Source organism: Nematolebias whitei, chromosome 7 (assembly GCF_014905685.2).
Source record: "Nematolebias whitei isolate Nwh7 chromosome 7, NemWhi1, whole genome shotgun sequence".
In the NCBI taxonomy this organism is placed as follows: domain Eukaryota; kingdom Metazoa; phylum Chordata; class Actinopteri; order Cyprinodontiformes; family Rivulidae; genus Nematolebias; species Nematolebias whitei.
In genome coordinates, this window is record NC_056504.1 from 38,413,729 (window position 1) to 38,433,474 (window position 19,746).

At 41.0% G+C, this 19,746-nt stretch overlaps 2 protein-coding genes across 3 annotated transcripts in view; both read left to right on the forward strand.

Moving 5' to 3' along the window:
* The window catches only part of LOC119412462 (enolase), a 6,997-nt gene extending 5,451 nt beyond the window's left edge, over nt 1-1,546 (forward strand). Inside the window, exons 11-12 of the mRNA XM_037679471.1 lie at nt 140-198; nt 1,119-1,546. Coding sequence (XP_037535399.1) covers nt 140-198; nt 1,119-1,188 — 129 coding nt within the window. The 3' untranslated portion in view covers nt 1,189-1,546. The remainder of the gene's footprint in view (nt 1-139; nt 199-1,118) is intronic.
* A 3,582-nt stretch (nt 1,547-5,128) lies between these two features.
* On the forward strand, nt 5,129-17,199 carry rereb (arginine-glutamic acid dipeptide (RE) repeats b). Of its 2 annotated transcripts, XM_037678845.1 has the most exons (17): nt 5,129-5,233; nt 6,012-6,060; nt 8,221-8,345; nt 8,638-8,737; nt 8,846-8,944; nt 9,301-9,381; nt 9,490-9,643; nt 9,752-9,838; nt 9,914-10,107; nt 10,286-10,414; nt 12,799-12,909; nt 13,081-14,180; nt 15,490-15,694; nt 15,789-16,491; nt 16,573-16,713; nt 16,796-16,970; nt 17,097-17,199. In XM_037678845.1, exons 1-17 carry the CDS (start codon nt 5,208-5,210, stop codon nt 17,128-17,130), a joined length of 3,513 nt encoding a protein of 1,170 aa, XP_037534773.1. In that variant the 5' UTR covers nt 5,129-5,207; the 3' UTR covers nt 17,131-17,199. The 2 variants fall into 2 exon arrangements, with proteins under 2 accessions (XP_037534773.1, XP_037534772.1); XM_037678844.1 differs by having other exon boundaries at nt 15,789-16,713.
* Nucleotides 17,200-19,746: the final 2,547 nt, after the last annotated feature.

Sequence of the window (19,746 nt, forward strand, 5' to 3'; positions counted from 1 at the left end):
ATGGATGGATGGATGGATGGATGGATGGATGGATGGATGGATGGATAGAATACCTATCAGAACTTATTCTATATGTGAAACTAAACATGTAACATAAAAATATGCAGTTTTATTTGTTTTGTTTTTTTAACTCACCCAGATCAAGACTGGAGCTCCATGCCGCTCTGAGCGGTTGGCTAAATACAATCAGATCCTGAGGTGAGTCTCAGTCTTGTGGAAATGGAACAATCTTTTGTTTTTGTTTTTTTTTACAATAGTTTTTTTTTTTAATTGTTTAAAATAAAGTGTTTGTTTTGGGGAGTGGTGGCACAGAGGTTACAGAAGGTGGGCCTGTGATTGGAAGAATGCCAGCTCAACTTCCGGTAAGGACAACATCAAAATGTGGGTGGGAAAGGTGAAGCACCTGCCTACACCCTCATTTGCCCCACTCTGGGCCCTTGAGCAAGGCTCTTAACTCCCACCATCTGCTCCCCCGGCTGCCCTAGTGCAGCTCTCTGCTCCACACAGAGGGCTATGGTAGCTGTGGTCTGTGGTTGAGTCAGGAAGGGCATCCTGCATTAAAAATAATTACCAAGTCTACGTGTGACTTAGTTCTCTGCGGCGACCCCTGAAGAAAAGAAGGGAGCAGCAGAAAGGAATATTTTCTTTAATTGTTTTGATTGGGGCTGCAGTAGCTCAGTGGTTAAGTGGCATAGCCTATTCTGAAGCTGCTGCTCCAAACCCTGGTTGCATCAGGGAATTCAGGCATCTGGTGTAAAACAATTTCCAGATCTTTTATGCAAGTGTACCGTGTGATGACCTCTGAAGAAGGAATCAGTCAAATGAAACTTAGTTATATTTTTTTGTTTTTATTGTTTGATTAATAAAGTTCAGCCACTACTTTCTTTGGCTACTTGCTATTATTGTGTTAAAACTGTGTCCTTACAGGTTTTGTTTCTGTTTTGCTCACAACAAACATCTGAGTGGTTCACAGTTCTAAAAGAAAATTCTTCACTGGACAATCAATTCAGAGTTGTATATTTATTTTTAGCTGCTTGAATTGATCACGTAAAGAGCAAAAATAAACCTAACTTGAAATATTGCAAAATAATAATAATTGTTGTTTTTGTTTGATGTAGAATTGAAGAGGAGTTGGGAGACAAGGCTCAGTTTGCTGGGAAACACTTCAGAAGACCTGTGATAGAGTGATTTATGAGACATTTGCTCAAATGTATGTAAAAGTACCATTGTAATAATAATTAGTGAAGAATTACTCAGATACTGCAAGCGGGTCATGAATGTGTATTATTGAATGCATAACTGAAAGTGTTAGTCCAAATTAAATTTGACAAAACCAAAATGTTTATGCGTAAATTGAAATTGGAGTTTTAGTTAAAAATTGGTTGATTACAAAATATTAATTTGTGTATGTGTGTGTGTCATTTGTTTACAAATGAATGTAATGAAACAAGACTGTTTTCCAGGGCCAAGAACATTTTTATTATTACAAATTGCAAATCAAATCACTATTTGGGTAAAAACAATGCAGGTATTTTGTCATATTTTTGAATAAGACACTTCTGTACTCCACTCACTCCATCCAATTAAAAAAAAAAAACAACAACACTGTACAGTTTGTCTGAAGTGTGTGTAATTGAGAACTTTCATTGCCTGCTACCAAAAGGGGTGAGTGATCATGTTTTTGCATGCATTTCTGTGTGTGTTAACAAAATATCTCAAAAAACACTGAACTCATTTTAATGAAACTCGCTGAAAGTATTCATTGGCTGTACATCTACTACAACTGATTAACTTTTAATGGTAATCTGACTCAAGATGGTTGCCACAGCTAGCTGACCTTAGCAAACACAAAAAAGTTGTATCTCAGGTAAGTTTGCAGATATCCAGCTAAAATCTGGTGTGGTGGTAGTTGATCCTCAAGCAGGTTGTGCAAGATCTTTGTTTAAATGTTGCCAACACCAATTTGAAGTCAACTCTATGAACAAAATGTGTCATGAGCTACTGGACAGAGTGTATGGAAACTTCCAGGAAAATAACCACTTGATGTGTATTTATAACTTATTACTTTTTAAAGTTAACCTGATTAAGAAGGCTGCCACAGCCAACTGACCTTAGAAAATACAAAAAAAATGTAAACCATTCAGTTAGTTTTACATATATTACGCTAAAATAGTGTGCTTATAGAGTTGTTCACAGTATATACTCAAAGGGCTACGTATTATGCTGGATCTTTGCTTTAAGCTAAACTGACTTTTATTGTAAACCCTGTTGGTTTGTTAGCAAAATATCTTACAACCCACTGAACAGATTCTAATGAAACTTTCAGAAAGAAGTCATTACATCATGTTGCTACAACTGATGCAATTTTGGATTCAGTTTGAGTTAAAGGCTAACTGGCACCACAAAAAAAACCTATTAGTCAGTTACTGAACAAAAACTTGAGGTGGTAGCAGCTGAGAGTCATTCTCAACACATTCTCTGAGCCTGACATCTCGCAAGATTGCGTATAAGGTATTTTCAGTGTTTGACAGAAAAACGGAGCAACTTTGTCATTTCTTTCCATAAGATGATCTGTCTAAAACCGACTTCCTTTAAAAGAATGCTATAGTCTCTTTGTTTTTAATCTTTATTTTATCACATTGAGATCACTGATCTCTTTTTCAAAGGCGGCCTGAACCTAAAGGCAGCTTACATGCCTGTTTTGGGACTGTGGGAGGACACCAACGTAAACACGAGAAGAAATGTGCAAACTTCACATTGAAATTCTGATAGGCTGATAGTCACTAGGCAGTCTGATCAAGAACGCACATCAGAAACTCTACTTCCTCAGGTGGCTGAGACGAGCTGGTCTGGAAAGCTCAGTCCTCACCTCCTTCTACTTGTGTGCAGTGGAGAGCATCTTATGCTCCAGTATCAACATGTGGCATGGAGGCTGCACAGCTGGAGAGAGAAAAGCTTTGTAGAGAATGGTGAAGGCTGCACAGACGTCTGTTGGAGTCAGCCTCCCCACCATCACAGCCATCTACACATCCAGATGCAGGAAGAGGGCCACCTGCATCATGAAGGACCCCACTCACCCAGCACACACACTTTTTGCCCCGCTCCCCTCAGGCAGGAGGTTGAGAAGTGTTAAGTGTAGAACCACTAGACTGAGGAACAGCTTCTACCCTGAAGGTTCTACCCTGAAGCAGAAAAATCACCATAATGTCACTTCATTTAGTGATATGTGACATTATCTGTGCTGCTGATTATCCATGCTGCTGATTTATTGCCTTTAAGCTGCTGTATTCACACCCATCTGCTCACATGTTCAGGCTGCTGTTTGATACACCACATTAAATTACATTATTATTATCATTTAGCATATATTTTAGATCCTGGTATACTGTTTCTTTTTATACTTTATATTTTTCTTATTTTTGGGTGTAAGTAACTGCCTTGAGTAGACAATTTAGTTCCACCTTATGTACCACATATGATGCAAATGACTATAAAGTCACCTTGAACCTTAAAATATGCCTTGCACAACCTGCTTTGGGGCTTGAACCCAAAATCTTGCTGTTAGGCAACAATGCAAACCACTAATTCACCATGCTGCCCAAATATGAGGTCAAGGTGGCTGCATGTTGGAGCAGCTCTGTTACTTTCATTCTGAAATTTTGCTTTTGGAAACTTTAATTCCTCTTTTTCTGGATGTAAATCACATTTTTTTGGATGATTGTTTCCTCGGATATCAGATGCTGTGCAGCTGGAAGGATTTTTACTTAAACTTTTTTAGTGTTGGACATTTGTTATAATGTGTAACCATGGCAACAAGGCAGTTTTCTACAACCAACAGCAGCTGATTAACATCTCAAAAGCTTAAATAATAACTCAACTACAGCCCCAAATCTCAAATGAGTTGAAAAGATGTTCTGTGGACGCATTCTCGTCCAGCTGTGCTCGAGTGCCTGACCACTGAGATCCTGCAGGAAACACGGCTCATGACAGCAGAAAAACAGGATCGTCCCTCGGCACCTAGCTGTCCGCAGCGACGAGGAGCTCGGCAGACTGCTGGGAGGAGTGGCCATCGCTCTGGGAGGAGTTCTGCCCAGTATTCGGGCGGTCCTACAGCCTGGGGGAACCGAGAGGCCAGTCGAGTCTGGGTGGACTGATCGGACGGCATCTGCAGCCAGTTAGGATCCACTGTGGGATGGACCTTCACAAGAGATCCTTCTTGCCTACAGCCATCAGTATCTATAACATTGCTTAATGAAATGAGGATAACGAGTTACAACAAATAATTTCCCTTTGGGATTAATAAAATATTTTTGAATTGAATTGAATTGAAGTATTGTAACCTAATATTGAATAATAAACGAACTGGGTAGCACTTTACAATAAGGCACTCCCCATGGCTAATAAATAGTTTATAGATATGTTATTAATTCCTCTATAAACACTTTATAAATCATTAATAACTGTCTATGCCTTAATTAAGAGAGAGACAAAACTGACCTGCCAAACTGTTCACCTATCTAGTTATTATATTAAACATTTCAGATTACCTTGTAAACACAATAAGCATTTGTAAACCTTTTTTTTTTTTTTTACATATTGTATCTATAAGTATCTATATTATATCCTAAAAAAATAGGTTTACAAATGCTTATTAAGGTAGTCTGATAACAACTCTAGATGAAATATATAGATGGCTCACTATTTGGCAAGAAACGGGTCAGTTTTGTCTTTCTGTCACCCTTAATTAATGCATAATAAACAGTTATTAATGCTTTATAAAGTGTTTATAGAAGCGTTAATAACGTATCTGTAACCCATTTATTAGCCATCCTTAATGCTTACTGCTGTGTTTTGTCCACCATTAGTAACAAGTGCCTGTTAGTGGGAGTGCTGCGTGACTCGGTGTTTGATTCATGGCCGACTGTGCGGCAGCAGCAGAAAGCCGTGGAGAAGCAGCAGCCCCGGTGTGTCTGATGATCCGCGGCACATGCTCAGTGATGTACATGCACACACATCTGAAGGCTGAGCTGTGGCTGCCGCTGAGGTCATTGCACTGAGAGAAAAAAAAAGAAAGAAAAAAAAAAAAAAAAAACACCACTACACCGCCTCCATTTTGAATAGCCATGTAATAGGGGATAGTTGCTGTGTGTGTGTCGCCTACTGCGCTGCTGTTAGTGTCAACAAGCCACAACCAAACACCCGCCGACATGGACGACCTGTTCAGTCCGCGCAGGTAGCTTCATTTACTTGTCACTCAGCGTGCATTTACAAACTGTTTGCGTTAAATTTGTCTTGCAGCGTCCATTGCGTTACTTCAGGAGCCGTTCGCATGTAATAGTCCGAGTGTCAGTGGTCACGAAGTTCGTGTGTGGCTAACAAGCTACTGTTACCTCGTTAGCAGCTAGCAGCTCCTGTTGGCAAAATGCCCCTTGTCGCTGTAATGTAACTAAGTTTTTTTTTTTAACTAATCTGATCCATACCGTGTTACGCATAATAATAGTTTATGGGTCGATTGTTAAATCTTTGGGGCAGGACCTGCGTGTATCTGTATGTGGCTGGTTGCTAATGTATTTTTTGTAACACGCCGCGCATGCTAATCTTTATTTATTATTGGTTGCATACTTTAGCTGAGGTTAAATACGCGGGGCGGACATTCAGTTGACGTTACTGTCAACCTGTTAAGCTGCACAAACTGTTTCGTAATGGTGACTGTAAAAAATTAGCTGCTTATGTGTGATTGATTGACAGTGTTTTGCGGCCGCTGTGGAGTCGGATTTCATTCATGTAATATAAGAAAAGCAGGTCTGTGATTGGCTGAGAGGGGTGGAGGGGCGGGACTTTCTGCTGTCCCTGAAATCAGTGCAATCAGTGGGAGGGAATACTGCTCTGGGATACTGTCATTTACTGCTCAGTTGAATTTGATTTAACTCTTACATATTTTTACATATTGACTGTTATTTGCACCAAAATGTACTCTTATTTATGTTTGACTTTAAACATTTGAATTCCAGGAGCCTGAACAGCACACAAGGCGAGATAAGAGTTGGGCCAAGTCATCAGGTACATTTTGATTTAACTGACATGGTTTTGGTCACATTTCCGAGGACACTTCAAATACAAACATTAAAGCTAATATAAATCCTCAGTGAAACAAACAAAAAAAATGTATTAATAATTTGTTAAATAGTACTGTAGAAGCGTTTTAAACCAGTCCTAATTTGTTGCGTAGGAGCACAATTTTCCTGTAATCTGGTATCTAAATCTGTAATGGTCTTGTTCAATAGTTTTCCAGGCTTTATGAATTACTTTCACAGTTTTTCTTTGAACTTTGTTTACCCTTTTACTTATTTTCTATATGGTCCGTGTAATGGACCAAAACAATATTTTGTGGAGTGTGTGCCAAAAAAGATTAAGAAAGTGAACAGATGAAGGTCAAAAGGAGTGTGAGGCCTAAGGAGCTATCTAAAGCTGCTGAACAATATCTGAAAGTCACATGTTTAAAAAGGAGAAAACAAATCCATCAACTACCTGAGCGATCCATCTTTTGGTTGGTCATTTCCTGTATGCCAGGTTTTCAGTTAATAAGTCTTAGGGAATCACCGTACTTGTGCTAAAAGACAGTTTTATTTATGTGTGTCATACTGTGCTGTCAGTTTTTATAGCTTCAACTCCACTTATGACAGTCTACTAGCAACAAGTACTAAAATTTGTTGCACCTTCCTCTTTATGATGCGCCAAATGTTCTCTATAGGTGAAAGATCTGAACTGCAGGCTGGCTATTTCAGTACCCGGATCCTTCTCCTACGTAGCCATGATGTTGTGATTGCTGCAGAATGTGGTCTGGCATTATCGTGTTGAAAAATGCAGGGTCTTCCCTGAAAGAGATGACGTCTAGATGGGAGCATATGTTGTTCTAGAACCTGAACATAGTTCTCTGCATTAATGGTGCCTTTCCAGACATGCAAGCTGCCCATGCCTCAAGCACTCATGCAACCCCATACCATCAGTGATGCAGGCTTCTGAACGGAGCGTTGATAACAACTTGGGCTATCCATGTCCTCTCTGGTCCGGATGACATGGCGTCCCAGTGTTCCATAAAGAACTTCAAATCGTGACTCATCTGACCACAGAACAGTCTTCCATTTTGCCACACTCCATTTTAAATGACCCCTGGCCCAGTGCAAATGTCTGAGCTTGTGGAGCTTGCTTAGAAATGGCTTCCTCTTTGCACTGTAGAGTTTCAGCTGGCAACGGCGGATGGCACTGTGGATTGTGTTCACTGACAATGCTTTCTGGAAGTATTCCTGAGCCCATTCTGTTATTTCCTTGACAGTGGCATTCCTGTTTGAGGTGCAGTGACGTTTAAAGGCCCGGATCACGAACATCCAGTAGAGTTTTACGGCCTTGACCCTTACGCACAGCGATTGTTCCAGATTCTCTGAATCTTTTGATGATGTTATGCATGGTTGATGATGATAACTTAAAAGTTTTTGCTATTTTATGCTGGGTAACACCATTCTGGTATTGCTGCACAATCTTTCTGCACAACAATGGTGGAATTGGTGATCCTCTTACCATCTTGGCTTCTGAGAGACACTGACACTCTGAGAAGCTCTTTTTATACCCAATCATGTTGTCAATTGACCTAATTAGTGTTAATCGGTCTTCCAGCTGTTCGTTATGTGCTCAATTTCCTTTTTCCAGCCACTTATTGGTACTTGTCCCAACTTTTTGGGGATTTGTTGACACTGTGAAATTTTGAATCAACATATTTTTCCTTTAAAATGTTACATTTACTCAGATTAAACTGTTGATCTGTCATCTATGTTATATTACGAATAAAATATTGACATTTGCCATCTCCACATCATTGCACTCAGTTTTTATTCACAATTTGTTTAGTGTCCCAACTTTTTTGGTATCCGGTTTGTATTACAAGTGCATCTAGATGCTTGAAACAAATTATAGAGAAATGATGGATGACTTGAGACTTTTGTACGACACTGTACGTTTGAGTTTTTGTAGCGGCAGACACACCGGGCTTAAAATAACTGCCGTAACAATTAGTTTTAAGTATGTTTATGAAAAATTCTAAGGAGTATTTTTATATACATTTATATATTTGTTGTCAGGTTGTTGGCCACATTCTCAGCATAGTTTCTTTCTTGTAATTCCTGGCTTCATAGTGACTTTTGTGCACATTTTGAATTATTTCTGCAGGCCAAACTCCCAGAGTTGCAGCCGCGGTCTGCTCCTGGTTTACACACTCAGATGGAGAGTGAGGAGCTGATGTGGACGCCAGGAGTCAACGACTGTGACCTTCTTATGTACCTGAGAGCAGCCAGGTCAGTGTCTGTGCCGTCTCTTTAAATTACTGGCATCTTGTCCAACATAAAAGCATTTTTAAACTACAGTAAATGATAAAGTCTTATTTTGATAAGTGAATTTGCAATTTAACAATTCCTTTGTGTTAATTTATAATGTTTTAAAGTATCTCTGTCAGTATGTTTTAGGTAAATAAAATGCGTTTCTCTACCTAAACTAAGATGTGGGCTTAATTACATTTATCGAAGTTCCAAAAGTGTTTCTTCAGTATTGATTTCCTTTTTAAACATAAAATATGTTTGAATTTCCAAGGAGCATGGCAGCGTTTGCAGGGATGTGTGACGGTGGATCCACAGAGGATGGTTGTTTAGCAGCTTCCCGTGATGATACAACACTCAATGCCCTCAACATGGTGCGAAGCAGAACTTCAAATATGCCATTATTTATAAATGTTGCTGTGAAGCAAAAAGACAAAATATATATATATACATATATATTTGTTGTCTCTCTTCAATTTTAGCTCCATGCAAGCCATTATGATGCAGCGAAAGCTCTCCAGCGTCTAGTCAAAAGGCCATTACCGAAACTTATTGAAAAGTGCTGGTCAGAGGACGATGTGGTGAGACCAATTTGTTATGAAACTGAGATTCAGCCAGTCATTAACGCGGTTAAATAAAGGCTAGGGACGCTGTCTCCTAATGTGGCACATGAATGCAACATCAGTGTTGATAAACACATGGTTCTTCGTGCCATTCATACATCTGCTAAAACTATTCTCAAAAGGCTGGTTTACATAATTCAAAAATCTGTTGCATTGGTTCAGATGTACAAAGTATTACTTCTGTTCTAATTATATTAATTTCTGTACAGTTGTGTAGCTTTTGTGTTTTGCAGATGCCACAGTAGTGGCACATTTTAATGAGTTTACTTTACTACAGATTGTCATTACATTTTTTTAACCATGTTTTCGTACAGAAACGCTTCATCAAAGGCCTGAGGCAGTACGGAAAGAATTTTTTCCGCATTCGTAAAGATTTCCTCCCCAGCAAAAAGACTGTAAGTGCATTTTTGATTTGAGCAGAATAAGCAGGCAAACATTTTTTCCATGTTTTCAATGTTTTAACAATGGGTGCAATATATGGATACATTTGTGTATTTCATTAGGGAGAACTGATCACTTTTTATTACCACTGGAAGAAGACTCCAGAGGCTGCAGGGACAAGAGCTTTTCGACAGCAGCGTCGGCAGCCGTCCTCCCGTAAAGCAAAGACCCGATCTGCAGCAGCTCCTGTCAGCGCGCCATCTCGAAATTATTCAGGTTCTGTTTGACAGAAATTCTGTGCTGTGTTTATTGAAAGGACCAACACTTGTGTGGTCAGGAAGTACGACGGTCTCCCCGTCTAAAATGACATTTTTTCTCTTGCAGTGGATGTGAGTTCTGCTAGTGAGGATGATCTCGACAGTGAAGACAGTGAACAAGAAATAAAAAGCTGCAGCCACTGTGGAACAAGAAGTAAGTTATTTATTTTTTAAGAGAGTTTGAGCAGTCTTTTGACACTTGTGCCTAAAGTCATTGTTCTTTTAACAGATTCAAAGGATTGGCACCAGGGTGGGAGAGACAACCCTTTGCTGTGCACGACTTGCCGCACATTTGAAAACAAACATGGATGTCTGCCACCTGCTTCAAAATCTGGGGGATCTTCGTTTATGTTCAAACCTGTTAAAGCAGAGGAAGAGGTGAACAGCAAACACGGCATGAGGACTCGGCAGAGCAAAGCACCTGTAAGCCCGAGGCTGCACGTTACTTACAAACATTTTATTAGTAACTCACAGATATGTGCCAAGTTTATAATTAAATCTGTTTCATACAGGAGAAACACCTTATTGAATCTGTCATTTTAACTGTTCTGATTGTTCTTGTCGGTTTTATAAATACTGGCAACTTTTTTTTCTCTTAAAGCAAATGTCATCTTTAAGAAGTGGCCTCAGGAGGTTCACAGGCTCCCCATCCAGCGAGGAACAGCAGCCATTCACAAGTGGGGCTAGATCTTCTGCAGACAAGATCGACTCCTCAAGGAAAACAAATAAGGTACATATTATGTTGAGAAAATCAAAACATTACCTGCTTCATAAATCATTGATTTATAAATATCTCAAATACTTTAATGGATGTACAAAGGTTTTATAATTGCGACATTATAGAAGCAGTAATAATTGTCTTTAATGTTTTTTTCTGAGAACTGATCATAAGGTGTAGATGACTTGATGGCATTTCCTTTCATAGAGCTCAGTCTAATAAATTAATGTGTTAGGGCAGTGGTCCCCAACCTTTATTGCGCCACGGACCAGTTTGATGTCAGACAATATTTTCACAGATCGGGGGGTGGCGTGGTTTGGGGGTCCTCCCCAACATAATTTTGAATAAAGTAGATGCCATTTCCTACATTCTGGTGTATTTTACAAACATTTAAAACATTTTTCGCTTCAAATACTCTGACTGCACAACAAACAGCTTCATGAGCTGAGATCATCGTCTTTGTTTTATCAGTTCGGTGAACGTTCAGATAACTCCTGCAGTGATTCACACATCAGATTGTCCACAAAAGCACAGGAACTTGTGCGTAGTGCAAAACGTTTAATTATATTTTTGTGTTTTATAATAAAATTACCCATGACTTTGAACTTTTAGGGGCAGAGATTTTTTTTGAGCAGAATCAAAAATGTGAAGCGACAGCTCTGATGTGATATTAGGAAGCTTGTTAAAATGATAGTTTTATTTAGTTATAGTTTTATAGTCAGTCTTTGTCAGGCGGGTTGAAAAATATGCAGCGTAATCCTTCAAAATGCACAGATACGGCTGCGCACCTCCACCTGTCTGCTCCAGACCACATAGCTGAATTGCTTTGTTCTTCACCAGCAATGTAGAACTGATCTGCGCGTGCACTTAGCAGAAACTGAAACTAACCACTTGTGTTTGCAAGTGTGAGTCATAGACTGATGTGATAGAGAGAATCTGATGATTTTTCAAAATAAAACTTTTTTTCCCCTTCTGTGCGGCCCAGTACCCATTGATCCATGGTCCGTGGCCCGGTGGTTGAGGACCACTGTGTTAGGGTAAGCACGCACTTAAGTCGACAGCAGGGGTCGACATAAGCAGTTTCCATTTGTCTGACACAACCTATTTTTGTCTGGGACAACCTGATCTCTCCTCGAGGTTGTTCGGAGGACAGACAAGTGAAATAGACATGGATTAAAGTTCTCCGCTGCCATGCCAGATTTCCTTCATCTGTAAAAGTGAAATGGGGAAAAAAAGACGTGTTTTGTTGTGGCCTTGTGAAAGCCATCCAATCTAATAACGATACAGGCATTAAACTGATGCACCTTTCAACAAATAAAGAGAAGCAGAGCCACAGTTTGAGCAGAACAGTGCGAGTCATGCTGCCTCATGGTGGGAGACAGACCGCAGGTGAGAGTACCAATCGGTGTTTCCTGTACTGTTTTCCAAGAGGACACTTTGCTACCCTAACCGAAGGTGATAGCATAATAAATTATTAAACGTATGTGTTGGCACGTGACCAATTCACTGCGGCCGGGGGACGTACTGTAACTTATACACCGTTATCTGCACTCCTTCCCACACAACGCCACTGACCTCCCCGGGACTTTTATATCTAAAATCTTACTTTGTATTAAACGTTAGTGTTCTGAGCACCGTCATCATCGTACAGACGTGTGAAGCTGCGCACGTGACCAAACTCAAGGTCCGAAAGAGAACGTGCCGTTGTGGGAGCGCGTTCAGCCTGTTTGTGTCTTTCACGGTGAGAGAATTTGTGTCTGCTGCTTTAGTTCTTATAATTAAACTGCTTTAGTTCTTATAATTAAACAATATTAACACTAAAAGACAAATCTTTATGTCCCAGATTATAACAGAGATGTGTGTCTCTGTGTAACTTTAATTTCCCCCCAAAAACAGGAAGTTCTCTGACTGACTCTGAGGCAGTCAGTTTCAGATGTTAGTAGTTTTATCATAAATATCTGCAAAATTCAATTCTGTTTGGAGTGCTTGGTGAGAAAAAAAAATTCAGTTCAAATATATATATTTTCTGTTTTAATCCCTGCCTTCAATATGCTGCGAGTGCCTCTTCTGCAGTCTGGTGACAAGGAAGAGGATGAGGAGGAGAAAGAGGAAGTTCCACTCAGTAGATTGGACATTCCAAGCAGTCCACAAAGATGGCCGACTGAGAACATTTGTTTATAATAAACTTTGTATTTAGTGCAATATAGTCACATTTTTCTCAAGATTTTTGCCTTTATTGTAAAAGTGGCAGACAATCAGATTTTGTCAAGAGGTTGTCCGCTGAACAACTTGGAACGTTTCCTTTTTTCAACTTCTGTTCAGAGTACTTTTTTTTTCACAGCACTATGACTTTAGTCTTAGTAAAAGTTGTGTAAAACGTGTGTAACTTTGTGCAGAGGATAAAAGAAGAGGCGTCAGCGCCAAAGACAACGAAGCGTGCACGAGAAAGTCCTGCTCTGGAGCCGGACGAGCCTGAAAAAATCACACCTAAAAGGCCCAAAACGCAGGTAAAAGTGACTATAAAAGGGGATTTTGGGAGGAAGTTACAACTTAATCACATGATTTTTTTTTTTAATGTAAAGAGAAAATATACTTTTTTATTACTCAGCATAAGTCCTGTTGATTGTTGAACGAAAAATAAATTAGGATCTTTTGTTGTTGTTTTTTTGTTCCTCCAGGATCCATCAGGATCCCGATCTGAAGGAGAGGCAGAGGAGGAAAGCTCTTCAGAAAGCCCCAGTGCTCAGGATGACTGCAGCGACACCAAAGACATTGATCAAGACAACCGCAGCTCGTCTCCCAGCATTCCCAGCCCTCAACAGGGCAACGAGAGTGACTCTGACTCCTCTGCGCAGCCGAACGGGCTCCCGTCAGAGCCCACTGCCCCAGCTGATACTTCTGTCCTGCAGGTCCTCCCCTCTCAGGGCCCTTCGATCACTCCTCAGCCACCACAAATCATACCCTCATCTGTCCCAGCTCAAAGCTCTCCACCGTCCTCCCCTGATCCCACTCAGTCTGGTCATTCAGCAGGTTCAAACAGCCGAGCGCAGCCAGCTGCTCAGTCTACGAACGGCCCACGACCTCCACCACCGGCACCGGGTCAGGAAGCTTCTCTTCCTCCTGTGTTTCATGTCACACCTGCTCTCAGCTCCACGCAGCCGCTGCAGCCAAGTGGTCCACCTCCTCAAACTGCCCCGCGTCCTGTACCCTTTTTTAGGGACGTCCCACAACCACCACTTACTGGCCCTCAAGTTAAGCCGCCCCCCACCACCCCAATTCCACCTTCGCACAAGCAGCTGCCTCACCAGTCTGCAGCACCTTTCCCCCAGATGCCCTCTAATCTGCCCCCTCCTCCTGCTCTAAAGCCCCTCAATTCACTGCCCAACCAGCATCCTCCGGGTGCCCCGCCTCCTCCACTTCAGCTCATGTCACATGCTCTACCAACTCATTCACATTCAGCCCAACTTCCAGTCACCTCCCAGGTGCACAATCCAGTCGGCAAAAGCTCAGCCCCTTCTCATGCACCAGCTGCAGCCCCCCTCCCGCACTCCTCTGTCACGTCTTCTGGCGGTGGCCCCGTCCCAAGCTTGCAGACATCTTTTCCAACTCCTCCTGCCAGACCCTCGTCGAATGCAGCCACGGGAGGATCACAAGTTCAGATTAAAGAAGAGCCGTTGGACGAGATGGAAGAGGCCGAGAGCCCACCTTCTCCTCCACGGAGCCCCTCACCAGAGCCCACCGTTGTCAACATGGCAAGCCATGCCAGCCAGTCAGCCCGGTATGTTTGAAGCCATTCTTCTCTAAAGTTAAAAAAGAAAAAAAATCTAGTTTTAATTCTTTACAAATAAAATCAGAGTAGAAGATGCAGTGACTGTGTTTGTCAAGTTAGTTTGGTTTTTCATTCAATGCCTGGATAAGTTCTATAATGCATAGCCTTCAACTCCATTTATTAATCCTTTGATTTTTATTGATTTATGTCGATGCAGATTGTTAAAGAAACCTGCACCTCCACTGATTGAACTGTAATAGTGGTTGGTCTCATACCTGATGGGTACAAATAAAGTCCAAATAAACAAAAAGAGCAATTAAAACCTTCTTTGATCCCACCATTTAAATTTAGCTAAATATCATGTATCACCTGTTGACAACATCTCATTGTGTCTAATGCATCTCACCACAATGCAGTGGAATAAATCACATACATTTGAAGTGAAAACAATATGTGTCTCCCACAGCAGGATTTTAGATGAAATAACTAAAAGCTGAGATTAAACACAAGATGAATCTTTGTGACACAAAATATTAATTTTAGCTTATTTAACAATTTCTTCATCTGGTGTTCTTCAAGTCATCCATTGATTGAATGCATTTAATAAAATCCATCCATCCATCCATTTTCTTTACCCGCTTCTTCCATTTTGGGTCACGGGGGTCGCCGGTGCCCATGTCCAGCAATCAGTGTGCGAGGGGCGGGATACACCCTGGACGGGTCACAAATCCATCACAGGGCTTAATAAAATCCATGTTTTGTTTTTAGCCATAGTATTTTTCCCATTCATTTTTTGAGTAGACATTAACTAATCAATAACATTTAGCCACGGTGATAATGTTTGAAAGCTCTGGAGCGCATAGATCCCAATGTTCAGTAAATGTTACACTTGGTTTGTACATCTGTTTGTACAGATTTTTACATATTTACATTAAGTATTAATTTTTTACTGGACTTGCGACCCGTCCAGGGTGTACCCCGCCCCTCGCACACTGATTGCTGGACATGGGCACCGGCGACCCCCGTGACCCAAAATGGAAGAAGCGGGTAAAGATAATGGATGGATGGATTAACTTTTTACTACTTTTAATTGACTTTTTTTTAGCTTCTAACTTATTTCGGTTCTGTTTGTAAATGTGGTTTCTACAATGACTATTTGTGTCATTTTATATAGAACACTGTTTAAAGAATTTAACAGGTTAGGAGATTCAAAAAGATCAATGTTAGGCATATTTATGTTTCGTTGTTTCAAATGTGTAATATTTTAGATAAGTGTGTTGATGGCTTGTTTTATTTTTTTTTATTTGTATTTTTCCAGGTTTATTAAACACTTGGATCGTGGATACAATTCATGTGCGAGAACAGATTTTTTCTTCACCCCGCTGTCATCCTCCAAGCTGGCCAAGAAAAGAGAGGAGGCCGTAGAAAGGTCCAGGAGAGAGGCTGAGCTCAGTGCTCGCCAAGAACGCGAAAGAGAGAGAGAGCGGGAAAGGGACCGTGAACGAGACGCTGATAGAAACTCTGTAAGTGAAGTATTCTCTTCATTTTTGTTTGTTTTTCAAGCATCTTTCAGACAAAAACTGTCACAGTTTATCTCCCGTTGTGTCATGTTTCCAGAGAGCATCCAGCTCCTCCCACGACAGCCGCATGAGTGAGGTGCAAATGGTAGCTCAGGTCCACGGACGCCCCTCCTTTGAGCCCCCGCCTGCCACTGTAGCAGCTGTGCCTCCCTACATTGGTCCAGACACGGCAGCCATGCGCACCCTGAATGACTACGCTCGACCCCATGTCATGTCCCCCTCCAACCGCAACCATCCTTTCTACGTGTCCCTGAGCCCCGGGGACCCCTTGCTGGCCTACCACATGCCTGGCCTGTACAGCACCGAGCCCAGCCTCAGAGAGCGCGAGCTGAGGAACCTTAGAGACCGAGAGCTCCGCGAGAGGATGAAGCCAGGCTTCGAGATGAAACCCCCAGACCTGGAAACTCTGCACCCTTCAGCCAACCCCATTGAGCACTTTGCGAGACACGGGGCTTTGGGTCTTCCTCATTTACCTGGGCCTTCTCACCCCTTTGTGCCCTTTCATCCTGGCCTGAGCCACCTGGAGCGAGAGAGGTTGGCGCTGGTGGGGCCTCAGCTGCGCCCGGAGCTGAGCTACGCTGAGCGGCTCACGGCAGAGCGACTTCACGCTGAAAGGATGGCTTCTGTCGCCACGGATCCGGCTGCTCGGCTGCAGATGCTCAACGTGACGCCTCATCATCACCAACACTCTCATATCCACTCTCACCTGCACCTCCACCAACAGGACCCCCTCGGTCAAGGTGAAGTTTATTCCTCAGCAGTAATTCATCCAATTTTTTTCAAACTTACACATACTTGCATGTTGTTCCATCTCCTCTTAGGTTCAAGTCCTCATCCTCTAGTGGATCCTCTGGCTACAGGACCACGTTTGGCCCGATTCCCCTTTCCTGGCGGTCCAATGCCAAACCCTTTACTCGCTGATCTTCCTCATGATCATGAGATGCTGCGCCACCCACTGTTTGGTTTGTAAACTCAACTCTTAACCACAATCTTTAAATCCTCTATGTTCAGTGGGTTTAATTTTTTCAGTTGTGCTTTTCACAGGAGCTGCTTATCCACGAGAGCTGCAGGGTCCGATCCCTCAGATGTCTGCCTCTCATCAGCTGCAGGCCATGCACGCGCAGTCTGCAGAGCTGCAGAGGATGGCGCTGGAGCAGCAGTGGCTTCATGGGCATCACCTGCACGGAGGCCCTCTGTCGAATCCAGAAGATTATTACAGGTGAGCTCTTTGAAATGGTTAAGTCGTTTCATCACATCTTGGAGCCAAACTCTAAATTAGACTTGTTCAACTTGAATAAGTTACGACGCAGTCCGCTCCACTCACGTCTGTTTCTGTCTTTTGAAGCCGTCTGAAGAAAGAAGGTGACAAGCCATCTTGAGGTGGTGCATGCCCTGAAATCTTACTATCAATACTGTGTACTTTTAAAGCTATAAAAGACTATTTTCTGTGCTCTTTTTTTCTTTTTCTTTTGTGTTCATATATTTTAGAGAAATATTTGTGGAACTTAATGTGCATTCCATGTTCAGCACTTCATGAAACTGTCAAAGTCTGTCTGGTGTTTCTTATCGCTTAAGAATGAACTTTTATTGAGATGAAGATGTGGGGTTTAAACTCGAGGTTTCTCTAAACTGTTCCAACTTTTTGAACGTTTCATATGCAGTCGTGTCAATTTGCTAAAGGATGTGAAAACAGACCGACTTTGGAGTTAACTTTAAATATTGTTATAATTTCTTCTAGGGTCCCTTGTACAGAACATTAAAATGTGTGTGGATGATAGTAGCATGATTCACCCTTTTACAAAAAAATAAAAGACGTAGCAAGTTGCATTGTGTCGTTAGGCTTTAAAAGCATAGTAAAGGTTGGATTTACTCCTGGATCTAATATTTGTTTAATTCCTAAAATTTTATATATCAGTATATCTTTACACAGGTATATCCGCAGCTTTTATTTGCTCCCTTTCGAGACTGTAAATATTTCATGTTGGCAGTATATTATATGATTACTGTTGATATCAGTAGATGTAAACACTTGACCCTTGATACAGCATGAGAACTATAAAATATTGAGCTAAAAACAGCATATAGTATTATAAGTTGTGATAAATAACTGAACCATGACGTGTTTGTCTGTCTGCTAACAGAAAGTTTTATTAGAGAAATGTATTTACAGTGTTTTGATTAAAACAATCTCATTGGATAGAAACTAAATCTTCCTTTAAGAGGTATTGCCTAAACTCAGTATTTATGTGATATAATATCAACCTGTATCCATGCCATATTTATTTCAATAAATATTTCTGCAATAACACCTTTATTCTCTTCACTTTCTAAAGCTAAGATCGAGGAGGTGTTTAAGATCAAAGTATTGGACAGCGGTATTTTTAAATACAAATGATGAAAATACATGCATGGGAAACTGGTAAACAACAAAGTCCATGTTCAGTAATCCAGGTATAAAATCCAACATTTTTCAGTCAGGTCATCTGGACAGTTTCTTTTTTTTTTTTTTTTGTGCTGAAACGTTTCGCCTTTGATCCAGAAGGCTTCATCAGTCAAGGAAACAAACAACAAAACTGATTCTTCCCCCAACAGCTTACTCCAAAGTGGAACAAACCAGTCCTGCTTGTGATAAGATGTTCTCTTTGGTACGCCCCTCCTCCATTGCCGGCCCTCTTCCTTGTTGACAGTCTTGTCAAACTGGTTGAAAACAACAAAGTCCTGGTAAACTGGTAAACATTTTCATCTGTTTACAAAAGTAGATTCAGGTAAAGTTAGATATGGTCTCAGCTTGAAGTTGAAGGCTTTATCTATAGTGGAGAAAGAGTTTGTAGTGGTCATGGCTTCTTAATAAGTGGAGCACGCACGCTTTAGAATCAGTTTATTATTGCCATGTCAATGAACGAGGTTCACAACTAGGAATTTGCTTCAACATATGGTGCGAATAGTAATAAAGTAAAAATGAGAGCATTACATAAGACATAAGACCTGTGTACACCCACAAACAAAGTAAAAATAAAAACAACATAAAACATGTGTACACCCATACAATAGAAAACGATAAAAAAAGCTTAGAAAACAGTACAGATGGAGTTTTCAATTTTAATACAGATGTAATGTGACCAAAGCAGAAATTATGAGGTAGCATTATGAGTGTTCAGGACAACAGCAGAGGGGAAGAAACTTTTCTTATTGCGGGAGGTTCTGGTCCGTATGGACCGAAGCCTCCTGCCTGAGGGGAGTGGTTCGAACAGTCCGTGTGCAGGGTGAGCAGGGTCAGCTGTGATCCGACCTGCTCGCCTCACAGTCCTGGAGACGTACAGGTCGTGGAGGGATGGAAGGGTTCAGATGGATTTAAGGGTTCAGATGGATTCTCTTAAATTCAAGCAAAGGCAACAGGACTTTTTATTTTGGAAGACATATTTTACTCATCCACGGTTTTATCAGTTCTGACTGAAAAGTGAAGTTCCAAGCTTTGAAGCTTTGTAAATATGATGTAGCAAACCAAAAGTTCATATATATATATATATATATGTATATATATATATATATTTAATGACATCCTTGACATGTTGAATACCAACTTGCTGAAAAACAACAACACCTTGTTAGATTTATCTGCCTGGATTATTTTGTACCCTCTTGGCATTCACTTGTGTAAGATAGATGAAGAATCAGGTATATTTATCTGCAGTAACACCTTTTTTCAGAAGGTTATGTCCCAAGTTTCATTTGTCAGACTCACAGCTACAACTAGGTGAAAGAAAACCTCCATTAAAACTTAAAAACTTACATTAAATTACATTAAAACTTCCTCCTGCATTAGCGCTCTTCCGCCAGCAGGAGGCGATGTAGCACGAGCGGCGAAGTTGACTTTCTGAAGAAATAAGCAAAGAAAGAAGCTGCTGTATGATGTAAAGAAGTAAAACGTGGTGTTTGTGTTGCGCTATTAGTTTAGTGAGGAGTGGAAAAAGATTGAGTTTCGCTGTGTTGCTCAG